Source organism: Neolamprologus brichardi, chromosome 2, assembly GCF_056152115.1.
Source record: "Neolamprologus brichardi isolate AB-2024 chromosome 2, ASM5615211v1, whole genome shotgun sequence".
Classification (NCBI taxonomy): Eukaryota; Metazoa; Chordata; class Actinopteri; order Cichliformes; family Cichlidae; genus Neolamprologus; species Neolamprologus brichardi.
In genome coordinates this window covers 2,582,311-2,595,095 of record NC_142105.1, presented here as the reverse complement: position 1 = coordinate 2,595,095, position 12,785 = coordinate 2,582,311, and the positions used below count along the sequence as shown (strand labels likewise).

At 37.2% G+C, this 12,785-nt stretch overlaps 1 protein-coding gene across 1 annotated transcript; it reads left to right on the top strand.

Annotated features, from left to right (window-relative positions):
• Positions 1 to 6,499: 6,499 nt before the first annotated feature.
• LOC102787734 (signal-regulatory protein beta-2-like) lies at positions 6,500 to 8,214 on the top strand. The gene is made up of 6 exons (XM_087852124.1): positions 6,500 to 6,542; positions 6,689 to 7,000; positions 7,089 to 7,448; positions 7,547 to 7,663; positions 7,966 to 8,015; positions 8,110 to 8,214. Exons 1-6 carry the CDS (start codon positions 6,500 to 6,502, stop codon positions 8,212 to 8,214), a joined length of 987 nt encoding a protein of 328 aa, XP_087708250.1.
• The last annotated feature ends 4,571 nt before the right edge of the window (positions 8,215 to 12,785 follow it).

Genomic DNA, 12,785 nt, shown 5'->3' with positions numbered 1-12,785 from the left:
ACAACTAGATAATGTTGATATAATAATAATAATAATAATAATAATAATAATAATAATAATAATAATAATAATAATAATTTTATTTGAAAGCACCTTTCAAGACACCCAAAGGTACAGAAGAGGATTAGGGCCACTGGGGAAAAAAAGTGGGCACGTCTTTTTTTTTCTTCTTTTCCTGAATTCTGAGAAAAAAGTCGGAATTCTGAGAAAAAAGTCGGAATTCTGAGATTAAAGTCGGAATTCTGAGAAAAAAGTCAGAATTCTGAGATTAAAGTCAGAATTCTGAGAAAAAAGTCGGAATTCTGAAAAAAAAGTCGGAATTCTGAGAAAAAAGTCGGAATTCTGAGATTAAAGTCGGAATTCTGAGAAAAAAGTCAGAATTCTGAGATTAAAGTCAGAATTCTGAGAAAAAAGTCGGAATTCTGAGAAAAAAAGTCGGAATTCTGAGATTAAAGTCGGAATTCTGAGAAAAAAGTCGGAATTCTGAGATTAAAGTCAGAATTCTGACTTTTTTGTCAGAATTCTGAAAAAACTAATTTTGATGAAAAAGTCAGAATTCTGACTGTGGCTGGCTACTTGTCTGCTTGCAACAGCCCGCCAAACCTGTTTACTCAGTACGCACATGAATTTTGCTATCAACAGGATCTGTAGCTTTTTCACAAGAAGCCTTCCCCTGTCAGGACTATGTTTTATTTTGACTTGTTGAATAAGTGTAGGCACTACCTGCAGCCAGGCTGACAATAAGAAAAGATTGTGCAGTAATTTGGGTTAAAAGCCTTACAAATGTGTATCACATGCCACACACAGCACACACGAACACTTTGTATACAACTTGTATCTACACCAGTAGCTTTGACAAAATGATATGGCATACGGATAAGAATAAGATGGAAGAATAAAGGAATGTTCAGACAGGATGAACTATCCTGTCTGATGGCTCTTCTACTGATGTTTTCTTCTCTGATAACATATTATAACCATTAATTAGGACAGGCACAATTCAGTTATGAATATGTAAGCATTACTTTGTATCAATTTAGATTTTTTTAAATCCCGATATCAAAAGATAGTGTTTTTTTCTCAAAGTGTACTAATGTTTTCAGCAATTGTGTTAAGCTTACCATATTAAGTGACAGCATGCATAAATGTCAGAAAGAGAAGTGTGTGAGGGGCAGATTAGCGGTCTCAGTCGCTTACACCTTTCAAGATGAGACCAGTAACTAAGCAACACCTTTCCTTAACTGAACAAATAATAAAGGAAACCACAATGCAGCATAGAACAACTTTCATATCAAAGAGCATGCATTTGCATGATACACTGAAAACGTATTTAAAGTGTTTATTTTCATCTGACTTTCCTTGCAAGAAAAGGTTTGCAAAGCCCCAAATGAACGGAGACGAGAGAAAAAATACCCCCTATGCATTCACACCTGAAAACCACCTCACAGCTGAATTTTTCATGCATGGTTTATTTCTCACTGCTTGTGAAACATCACGTATAAATTACTTGTCTATTAGTTACTTATTTATGATATTACATTTAATGAGTCAATGCAAACAAAGAAGTAGATAATTGAAACGAATTAAAATACAGGTAGCTGATCAGAGGGTGGATGTGGCGCCGTATGTGTCAGAAATGTTAACCCACCAATCCCCTGCAAAGTGTAATTGAACACTAATTTGTTTAGCAATTGTTTACATTGTAAATAGTCAAAATTATAAAGTTATTAGATAAACTATGTTAGGCTTTGTTTGTTGTCTGTCTTCTAGAGTCAAAACCACATAGTAAGCCCACACTTAATCCTGCTATTACCATAAAAACTGGTTCTACAATTAAAATGGATACATTAAAGTAATGATGAATGTGGTTATTTAGTGCTGTTTCATAACTGAGTTATGTCATTTAGTTTCAGCTGCAGTGAGAAGAGGAGCAGGAGCATTAGAGGCCATACAGTTTGAATGTGGTAGCAAAGGCTCTGTTGCCACCTGCTGGTAAAGTAATGTAATTCCCCAGTGAATATTTAAGAAAAAAATGCTACTATATTTTGCATAAATTGAAAAGGTTTTTTTTACCTAATCTTTCTACGTTGTACAAATATCCTATAAAAAGTCCAATATTCATGAGTCAATCTGTCAGTTACACAAATGAATGAAAGGAAGACGTTTGGGGGTAAAAGTTTCTCTTTACTGTTGATTCATTCACAGGTATGTTAGCAAAAATGTGCCAGTTTAGGGTTTTTATCTTGATATTTTGTTGTTGTTGTTGTTTTTAACTTGTTTTTAACAGTGCATCTTCTGGGCTGGTTTTGAATGGGATTAAACTTTAGACTTTTGGTACCACAACTGCTTCTGTCACCCATTTCATGTGTTTCTTTATGTAGTATGAAGATGCATTTTTATACTGCAGGATATTGCTCATGACATGGACAGAAACTTCACTTGACTTATTTTAAGCTTCTTAAAATAGTTCTTAGCTCATTTTGAGCTCAGAAGTAACTATTTGATTTGATATCACCTGGCACTTTCCCATTAAATTGATAAAATCTTCCACTACCGGTGCAGGTCCCAGTCACTCCTGTCCATGTGTACAGGGACAATTTTGATCCCTCATTCTGAATCATTCATTTACTCACATGTGTGGACAAAATATAACTCTTTAAATATAACTGAAAGTCTTTTTTTAAATTGGGACACTGTGTAAAAAGTAAATAACATGTAAATAACACTTCATGCAATGCTTTCCAAACCTCATAAAGGGCCATGAGTAGCATCGCCTGTTCTTTTAAGTTTGTAAACACAACACCTTAAAAATGTTGGCCTTTGTTTGTCTGATATAGGATTTTAGCTGTTCAACAGTCCGTTGTCATCTCTTTCAGAGCCAAAGGTGTCATAGTCCTGGCTCAGTTTACCCAGTGTTTTGAGTTTTCTTGTGTCTTTTGTCATTTTGTATTACTTTTTATGTTTAGGTCCGCTGTGTTAGTCTGGGGTTTATTCTATGAGACCTGGGTTGGTCTGTTTAGATTTGTTTATTAGATTTCCCCTTGTGTCCTTACCCTCGGCCTCCTGCTGTGTGTCTGTTTACAGTTGTATGAGTTCTTGTGTCTTGTTTCACCTCCCCCTGTTTTATTCCATCATGTTGATGTATGTTTCGGCCCATCATGTCTGCTCTCTCCCTCACTCCCTCTCATCTGCCTCTCCTCCACTCGTGCATCATGTTCCTCTGTTTCCTGTTTTATCCTTTTTCCTGTGAAGGTCTCGTGTTTCCATGTTTGTTCTGTTCAGTTTTGCTCCCCCTGTCTCGTTATGATTATTCATGTCAGCTGTGCTCCTCGTATGTTCTCATTTTTTCATTATCTTTCTGTGTATTTATGTCAGCATCTCCCTCAGTCCCTGATAGTTGTGTGTGATTCTCCATCTATTTCCTAGCGTGATCAGTTCTTTAGATTTCCCAGTTTAGTGTTGAACTGTTTATTCGTTCAGCAAATAAAGCTGTGGGCTTTTTTCTTTTGTTTTTTGGGTTTTTGTTTCATCTCAGTAAGTCTGTGTTTTTGTCACGGTTTGCGAGGCAAGCCGTGTGGAAACACGGGATGATAAGCAGGGAAACTGGAGGACAGGAGGAAACTGCACACAGGAGGGAGAGATGGATGAACCTAATTAAGCATGACAAGCCGGGGAGGAAACAAAACAAAATACAAGACATGGACCTTCAAAGTAAAACAGTAAACACAGAACACGGAGAACCAGATAACAAAACCTAAAACTAGAACTCAGGAAATGCTAAAGAGCTGAGGAGCTACTGATAAAGAAACTAAAACACTACCATGATCAACCATGGTGGAATCAAAAACTAAAAGTACAAAAAACCACTGGGTCACCAACCTAGGACCATCACAGTTTTGCTCCTATCCTGCCTGCACACAGCTGTTTTATGACAAAAGGTCGTTTTACTACCACCCGAATCTTTTGTCAGTCACCTGTCAAAATGCAGTGTTATCAAAAATGTAAGTGCAAATGCCTGTCAGCTTATCAAGCTCTAACCTTTGGTAATGAGACATGAAAATCCCAGTGGATTGGGGCCAAACTGACTTTCAAAGACAATAAGCAGCTGTCACCAAAAGATGTCAGTAATTTACAGGAAGCTTGCAAACAGGCTCTATGCAATTCTTTAGAGAACAGAAAGGCTTTCTGGTAGAGATTCTGAGATTGTGTTCACTTTGATATGTGTATATTTTTAGATTGCACTTTGCTTTAACTGACCAAACACTCATAAAGAACTGGTACCCCCGGGTTTGAGGCCCTGCTTTTCAGCTGAAAACGGGTCAAATGCTGACTCCAGGTTGGAGAACCGTTTGTTCACAAGTGTGTGGAAGACTGGAGGAGACTAACAGATGGAGTAGAGTCGATACTTTACTGGACTGCTATGTTAGCTGTCCTGCAAAGCTGTTAATTTAGTAACTGACAGACTGAGGTGACTGTATAGATAGATTATCATGAGAAATCATTGTCTGCTGCTCATAATTTACAGTTACACTGTTTGCAGTGAGTCCAGGTTGTTTGGAAGAAAATTTAAACTATTTCTCAGTCGCTTACTTGGTGTTTGCACAGAACCTGGCCTTAAAAGTACAGTAAGCAAATTTGTTTTAGGTTATTTAAAGAATAAAAGAATATAATACTTATAAATATACATTGATCAGTGTGTAATTATGTCTTCCAACAAATTGTATTCTTATAAACTAAGAATGAATACATTAAAAATCCAGAGGACTGGGTGTTGATTTCTGGAAACCGCCATGTTGCCCCCATCATGAATACAATGGCCGAGATGGCCTTTGCCACTCCTCCTCATCACATTTAACTATGTGGCTAGAAACAAGCATCATATGTAGTACACCTATAAGTTACCTTTCATTTTAAAATCATAAATACTGCTTTTAAATTCAACAAGTGCCTTGAGGCAGCTGTTGTTGTTATTTGGCGCTGTGTAAATCAAATTGATTTGAATTAAATTATGTATGACTATCTAACATTTGTACATGTATATTATCATGGCTGAGATGGTTTAACTGGAAAACTCCAAGTTGATCAGTGTTACAGCCCCTGGCCTCGGGGGAAGTGAGCTGGCCTTCAAGGAAATCCAAGCGTGCCAGGACCCACAGACGATTGGCTGGCTGGTGACCCGTGGGTGGCACCTCCGGGGAAAGGTGGCTCAAGAGTTGACAGTTCATCTTGTAATTGGAAGGTTGCCGGTTTGAGCCCCGGTTTGGACAGTCTTGGTCATTGTGTCCTTGGGCAAGACACTTCACCTACCACCTACTGGTGTTGGCCAGAGGGCCCAATGGCGCAATATGGCAGCCTCGCTTCTGTCAGTCTGCCCCAGCAGCTGTGGCTACAACTGTAGCTGCCTCCACCAGTGTTGAGAGTGGATAGTGGAATTGTAAAGTGCTTTAAGGGTCTTAAAAAGCGCTGTATAAATGCACTCCATTATTATAATAAAGGGACCAATCAGCCACTGATTGTACTCACCTGTGCTCTACAAATGTGCAGTATCTAATCATTGATTTCCTGACTAGATACTTTGGTTAAGGAGATACACATGCACACACGCATATAAAACGCTAACAATAACTTGAATTAAACAGGTGCAACTGATAATATGAGCAGTGACTGTAGTGTATTGTGCTATTACTTTAGTTTAAAAATGTTTCCATTAGTAAATAAAGATGATCCTGTGCAGTTACACATTACACAAAATTTTGTATAATGTGCAAAATGTACATGTTGAATTGCCATGGAAACCTAAATGTGTTCAGTTCATGATGCAGAAATACCAAATGTGCTTTAAAGTTCTTTTTATACTGCTGATATTAAAAAAGTGAAAGAAGAGAGAAAGAAGGAAAACTGATTAGACTGCTGGTTCTGCAGATAATAGTAGATAAAAGTATCAAATCATTCATGTTTAGGTCGAGTGGGATAACATGAATGATTAAATGAGACAATCAAAAGTGTTAAAAAGTGGGTTATTGAGTTCTGTTGGTTTTACTCCACAAATTACACATTAGTTTTGTTTTTTCAAGAAGCTAAACCATGCATCGCTGTTCAGTCTGCTTTTCAGCTCTTCTGAAGAACAAAATGTCACCAATGAAACATACAGCTTGCACATTTCTTTTGAAGTGCTGAGTTTGATGTATTTTAGGTATTTCTTGCAGCACACACCACAACCAGTCGTAGAAGTCATGCATTTTATGTTTTCTGTTCTGAACATTTGAGAACGTGAATTATGATCAGACAGAAATAGTCAAAAATTAACAATTAATAATAAGAAAAATTGAAAAAAAACAGAGATAATAAGAGTTAGAAAATGCTGAAGAGAGACCAATGTGACAGGAAGTGTATTTTAAGTCTTTTCTCTGTTAACCAATCGGATGCATTTTATGGTCTAACCCAGTGTGCTCATTTCCCCGTCGTAACTTACTGAAAAACCCCAAAGCGCATTCTCAAGATGGTCGTCTTATGGATTACATTGCTTTTGCTTCATCAAGGAAGTAAGGGGGATTTGTTTCTGTTTGTTTTATCTGACCATCTGACCAAACTGAACGTGTCATTTATGTTGAATAGATTCATATATAGATAGACAGAGAGATAATAAGAGAGATAATAACATAAAACTGAACGTCTTCTTTTACCGCAGATTCTCTGGTTCCAGTGAAAACAGTTCATGTTGGTGAAACAGCAACATTAACATGTGTTTTACCAAATGAAGAGCTCGGCAGCAGAAAGGTTCAGTGGTACAAGCAGAGAGTCGGAGATACTCTTAAATTATTAGTGTCACTTCCTGGAAAACCTTCAGAGTCTCTTCAGTCAAGATTTTCTGCACATAACAGTAAAGATTTCAGCAACCTGACCATTTGGAATGTCGTCCAAGAGGATGAGGGGATGTATCACTGTGGAATAGACACCTGGATTAAACTTGAATGGAGTGGGACATATTTGTTAGTAAAAGGTAATGAACTGACCAACTTTTACAAAATTTTAAATGCCTCTGAGAATGTGGTGAATAATTTACTTGTATTACATTTTGTATTACACAGGAAACACTGAAAGGACATCAAACTATATTGTTGTACAGCAGCCGACAGAATCAAATCCACTCCGTCCAGGAGACACAGCAACTCTTCAGTGTTCAGTTCTGACAAATTCTGAGAAAAACACATGTTCAGGACATCATAATGTTTTCTGGTTCAGAGATGGATCTAATAAATCTCTTCCAAACATCATCTACACTCATGGAAACAGAACTGATCAATGTGATGAAAGATCCGACCCTCAGGATGGATGTGTTTATCACTTCTCTAAGACCGTCAGCTCCTCTGATGCTGGGACTTACTACTGTGCTGTGGCCACATGTGGGGAGATATTATTTGGAAACGGAACTAAACTGGATGTTCAAGGTATCTGTGCCTGATTTTGTCTCAAGTACTTTTCAGTTTGTGCTTAAAACATGCTCATATCAAGATCAGTGATAAAACCTTTTTTGTTTGTTTTGTAGAGAAAACAACACGACTGGTATTTATTGGAATGGTAATATTAATAACCTGTTTGGCCGTTTCTGTCATTGGAAATCTTTTCTTCATCTGCAACCGAAGAGTATGCAAAAAATGTAAAGGTAAGTGTTGCCAGTAGCTTAACATTTATGTATAAAATCATAAGAACAAGTTTGCTGTAAAACTGTAAGGAGGCAACCATCGTACTATCTGTTAATGTTTAAGGGACATAATGGTTGTTATTTCTTTGTGTACCTCATTAAACAATCTAACTTCTCATTAACGTAACTTATCACTTCACTTGAATGATACATTTATGTAAGATTTTTGTAAAAAAAAAAAAAAAAAAAACATCAGAGGAGAAATGTCCCATTAAGTGCATTTCACTATCATATATTTATTGTTATTATTTTGTTTATCTTAGAAATAAAAAGTGATACAACAGAAGTACAAACTGGCAACTCGTACCAACCAGTAAGTAATCAAACAGATTTTGTGTAGGTTAAATATGTATGCACAGTTCCACATCTACATGTTTGTGTACTGTGTACTCTTTCTGTTACTACAGACTGAAGTTGATGATGATATAAACTACGCTGCGCTCAGTTTCTCTGAAAGAAAAACACGAGGAAGAAGGACAAGAGAGCAAACCGAGGACGCTGTTTTCTCATAAATGTTGAGTTAAATGCTGATGAATATGACATTATATTAAAATAAACCTTAAATTAAGTTTGGGCCTTTTATTTGTCACCCTTTGTTTTCTCATTTAGTTTCTAATTTTTCCATCTTTGTTAAAAACTAACCCCCACAGCCCCCCACTCCAAGAAAAAATAATCTAGTGTTTATGTGTACGACAGTGCAGCAAAGGAAAGCACGTTACTTAATTTGCTTTGAAATTGTCTTAATGTAAGTGCACTTTCAATTTTTAATTATAATTGAACCTTTTTTCACACATGTAGTCCTATTGAGACTCGTGTCTCATTTACAACAGGGCCTTGTTTCAGACAAAGAGTGATATCTAATCCTACATTTTTACCAAGTAATGTCACTCCGCAGATCAGTTGCAAATGTAAACATGAAGAGAGACCCAAGAACTTATTTTTTCTGGTTCTGTGTGCTGTGTTGTATTATTTTAAGACTGAGTCATTACCATACCTCCACAGAGACTACAATAAAACTTTTATCCAAAACTTTGTCCTCCAAATTATCATAACAATCCAGGCAGTTTGAATGTAGGATTCACCTGTTGTTCAATTCAGTTTATTTTTTATTTTATTTTTTATAATATCTTGAACTGCAAGATATTAGCTGTAGATAGAAGAAGATATTTAGCTCTGGTGACTACAAATAGAAAAACGTAATAAGTTCTGTAGTAATAAATTATATATCATTGTGCATTGCTAAACATGCACTGCATGTGCATATAACACTATCTATTAATCAGAAGAGAGACCGAAAATGAGGATCCTGTCAAAATAATAATTAAGGACCAAAATGCAAAAATCACTGCAGAATCAGAATTTTGTTTGTGTTTTGAAACCTTCTTTGCACCAGACTAAGCACAAAATCTTAATATGTTACCGTTTTTTCCATGTTGTGACAAAGCTCCAAATCATTTTAAGGATACTTTAGAGTTAAATTTAATAGCACTTCAAAATCAATGTCAAAGTATAGGTTCAGAAACTGACGACAGTAGAAAGAACAGTGGAAACAGGACATGAAACATCATCATCATCATACTGGAGAATCCCACAAGTAACACCCAACAAGTTCTTACAATTCACACCGTAAAGTAAACAATTTGTGAAGCTGAAATAATTAAAACATTAAATTGTGTCTTTTGGATTGTTTATCAAACAGCTATATACATAAGCTGGCTCGTGCTGTCATGGTCTGTGCGAGTATCCGGTGTTGATTCTGCTTCTGGGTCCAATCCACGTACAGCACATGCAGCACAAAGGCGAATAAAAGATTCTCTTTTGAATGATAGTAAATTGGTGTTGACATTTACTTCTGGTCTGCCTGACCAGCACACACCAGGTCAGTGTCATATATTTGGACAGTTTTCAGCAGAAGCATCTTTAAGTTTGTTCTTAGGAAGTAAGGAATCTTTTCAGCAAAAGCTCAAATCAAAAACATTCAGGACTGCAACAACTTCACTGACTCCATCTCCTAGATGTGCTTTATCTTTGTGATAAAGTTTGCTATTTTTTATGGATCCATGAATCTTTTACTTAGCACAACTTCAAAAAATGTTTTTAAAAAAATTAAAAAACTGTGCTACATACTGCAGCTTATGACATAAAGCCTGCAGTCGGCATGTTTCTCCATCAACCTCACAACAAACATCAGCATGTAACCTGCATAAGACAACGTGAGCAGCTGAAACTCAGGTGCCTTTATGTAACAGAGAACACCACAGGAAATGAGAAGAAAACACAGAAATGCAGAGAAAGAACAAAGAGGGCAAATGTCACGGACTCAGCCAGATGCCACCTGTGAAATCATCAACTCATGTCGGCTAAAAACTGAAAGCAGTTTATATGAGATCAGTCTAACTTGAATGATCTGGGTATAATTTACTGTGACAGTAAAACTTACATCTCTTATAGTCAGAGAATACACCTTACCCAAGACAAGAAACAGAAGATGAAAGCATGTAAATATAATAATAACCACTGCAGCCAAAAAGAGGGCCTGACCAGCCCAGTTGTAAGTAAGCTGTTAAGACTCGACTGTGTTCGCCGTCACTCGGATGGCGCCCTGAACGCACAATCTGAGTGATGTAAAAAGCGGCGTTTGTCGGAACAGAACGCTTTTTTTTTTTTGGCGTTTTGAATAATTAAACAGCGTTTTTTATGCCATTTCTTAACCAAACGGGTTAGAAAAGTGGCGATTTTTGGCACTAATGGCTTGCCATACAAAACAATAAAGTTCCGTTGGAGCAGCCTTTCAACGCCTCTCTCTGTCTCTCGCTAGTAAAGTTGACCCAGACAGTGAAGCTATTTACTGTCTACGAGCCAGACACGGAAAGCGCAGTATTAGTCAGAGCTCCTGTTACCACGGACAGAGCCGTGGCCCAGGTAACAAGAGAGTACAAACATGTTGATATTTTGGCTGTGTTAGTTCATGATAGATTTAATTAGGTAAGAAAACACTTTTGCTAGGGGTCAAAAACTAATGTCTACACTTATGTCTGCATTTTGATTTTATTAAATACAAACAGATTATAGTAGAAGAGCTGCCACGTGTCTGGCCAGAAAGAGAGCACCAATGTGTTTATTGAAAAAAATGCATTCATGTTTGCAGTTTTGTCTTGTCATACAATATTTGAAAGTTTAACAAAACAAACAAAATACTCCATTTTAGTGGGTGTTTTCTTTTTGTTTTTGTTTGTTTTTGTACTTGTTGAACCCTAAAGTGGCCCACCAATGAGATGAAAGTGCCAGCAGTGGCCCATGGCTCAGTTGAGTTTGAGACCCGTGACTTAGATGCTTTAAATTAAGTTCTCCTTTTCTCTTGCAAGCTATGTGTGAATTTTCAGGGAGACTGTTAAGAAAACTCATTTTGACTAATTGCAAAAATGCCATTGTACAAATCAATCACTTTACATCCAAACAACAGAAAAGATTAAACTTTCTGAAAAACAGAGTGAAAAATTAACATATGAATTGGGGGGTAGGCCTCACCACTTCAGACCAGCCAGGGGTGTGAAACATAAGCCTGGAGGAAAGCCAACCCTGCAAAGACTCTAAATGACCCATCGGATGGCAAACAACAAGTGTTAATAGCAAACACAACAAATAAATCCTAAATAAATACAGTTTTAAACAGTGGTTAACACAGTAAACTGAACCTGTCGCATAGCCTGTGGCGTTGCTGCTTTGAAACCAGTCATAAAGTATAATGACTTTATTTTCTTGTTCATATTTTGTATTAACTAATTAAGTAATTAATTAAGTTTACACATTTGACTACAAAAATCCCAAAACTACATTTCCTTTTCTTAGAAATGATGTGTGTTTCTACCATTTAGTTTCTGATATATAAAGATATGTGATAGTGTAAAACAGATAATGGCGCCGGAGTGCAGAGGCTTCACCATTTTATGGAAGCCCGTTTTTCCGCCACACAAAAAAAGTATCCATAACTCGAAATTTCAAGTTATCTTTCTCAAAATTTAGACTCATTAACTGGAAATTTTGAGAAAAGTAATTCAAAATTTCGAGTTAGCCAATCAGTAATCTACGTGAATGACGTAATTTTCTTGTTACCGGGAAGGACTATGGCGCAGAGGAATGTGCACTCAAAATCGAATCGCAACAAATTGGTGCTTTGAAGAGTACGTTTGCTGATAGTAACGCCATGTGATTCAGCTAATAACACAAGGATTTCATCATTTGTGAAGCCACGCTGAAAATACTCAGCAATTCATGATTCAAGACTGGCTGCAATACTGGTAGCTTAGCTGTAGCGTTTGTAGCTGAGGGCTTCAGCTTCTGGGTAACAAGGAAATGACATCATTCACGTAGATCACTGATTGGCAGCGCTATAACTTCTTAGGGATTTCTGCTGTGTTTTCACTGCTTTGAAAGCAGAGATATCCAAACGCATGAATCTGCCGTAGTCTGTCTTATGGCTTCTTTGTACACGTGACTGCTCATTTTAATTTGCATGTGTTATTGAATTTATGTTTGACGAATGTAATTGTCTGATAATTTACTCATGAGAGAGAAGGCTTGAAGAAGGTCCTTGTAAACACACAAACAGAGCTTGGTGTTCCTTCCTGGAAGTCAAAGGAATTACTGGTGGGTGTTGGATTCCCCCCTTTGTTAATGATCCGGTTTGCAATTTTGACGGACAGAATTTGTAGACGTGGTCAAAGATGGATTGAGGCCAATGCAGACATTTTTCCTGTCTGCTGAGTTTGAGAGAGAGCTGAATGTAAAATAGAAGCTGTCAATTTACTTGTCGATCTATAATCCTACACTCAAATGTGGTCACAAGTTCTTGGTAGTGATCGAAAGAAAGAGGTCAAAGAAAGATTCATGCATCGGACGTGACTCCCCTCTGGGCACCTTGTTGATGAGATATTCCTGGAGGATGCCCCACTCTCAAACATGCTGGAAAGACTTTTCTGACTGGATTGAGAGTGTGTGAGCTGGAGAAGCTGGAGGAGTTGGTAATGCTGCACCTTGAAAAAAAACACACAAAAAAATCTGACAGAGGAACAGGAGAGACAGA

Coding starts and splice junctions, on each gene's coding strand:
- LOC102787734 (XM_087852124.1), top strand. CDS start 6,500: ATGGTCGTCTTATGGATTACATTGCTTTTGCTTCATCAAGGAA. Junction 6,543..6,688: donor GCTTTTGCTTCATCAAGGAA/GTAAGGGGGATT, acceptor CTTTTACCGCAG/ATTCTCTGGTTCCAGTGAAA. Junction 8,016..8,109: donor CTGGCAACTCGTACCAACCA/GTAAGTAATCAA, acceptor CTGTTACTACAG/ACTGAAGTTGATGATGATAT.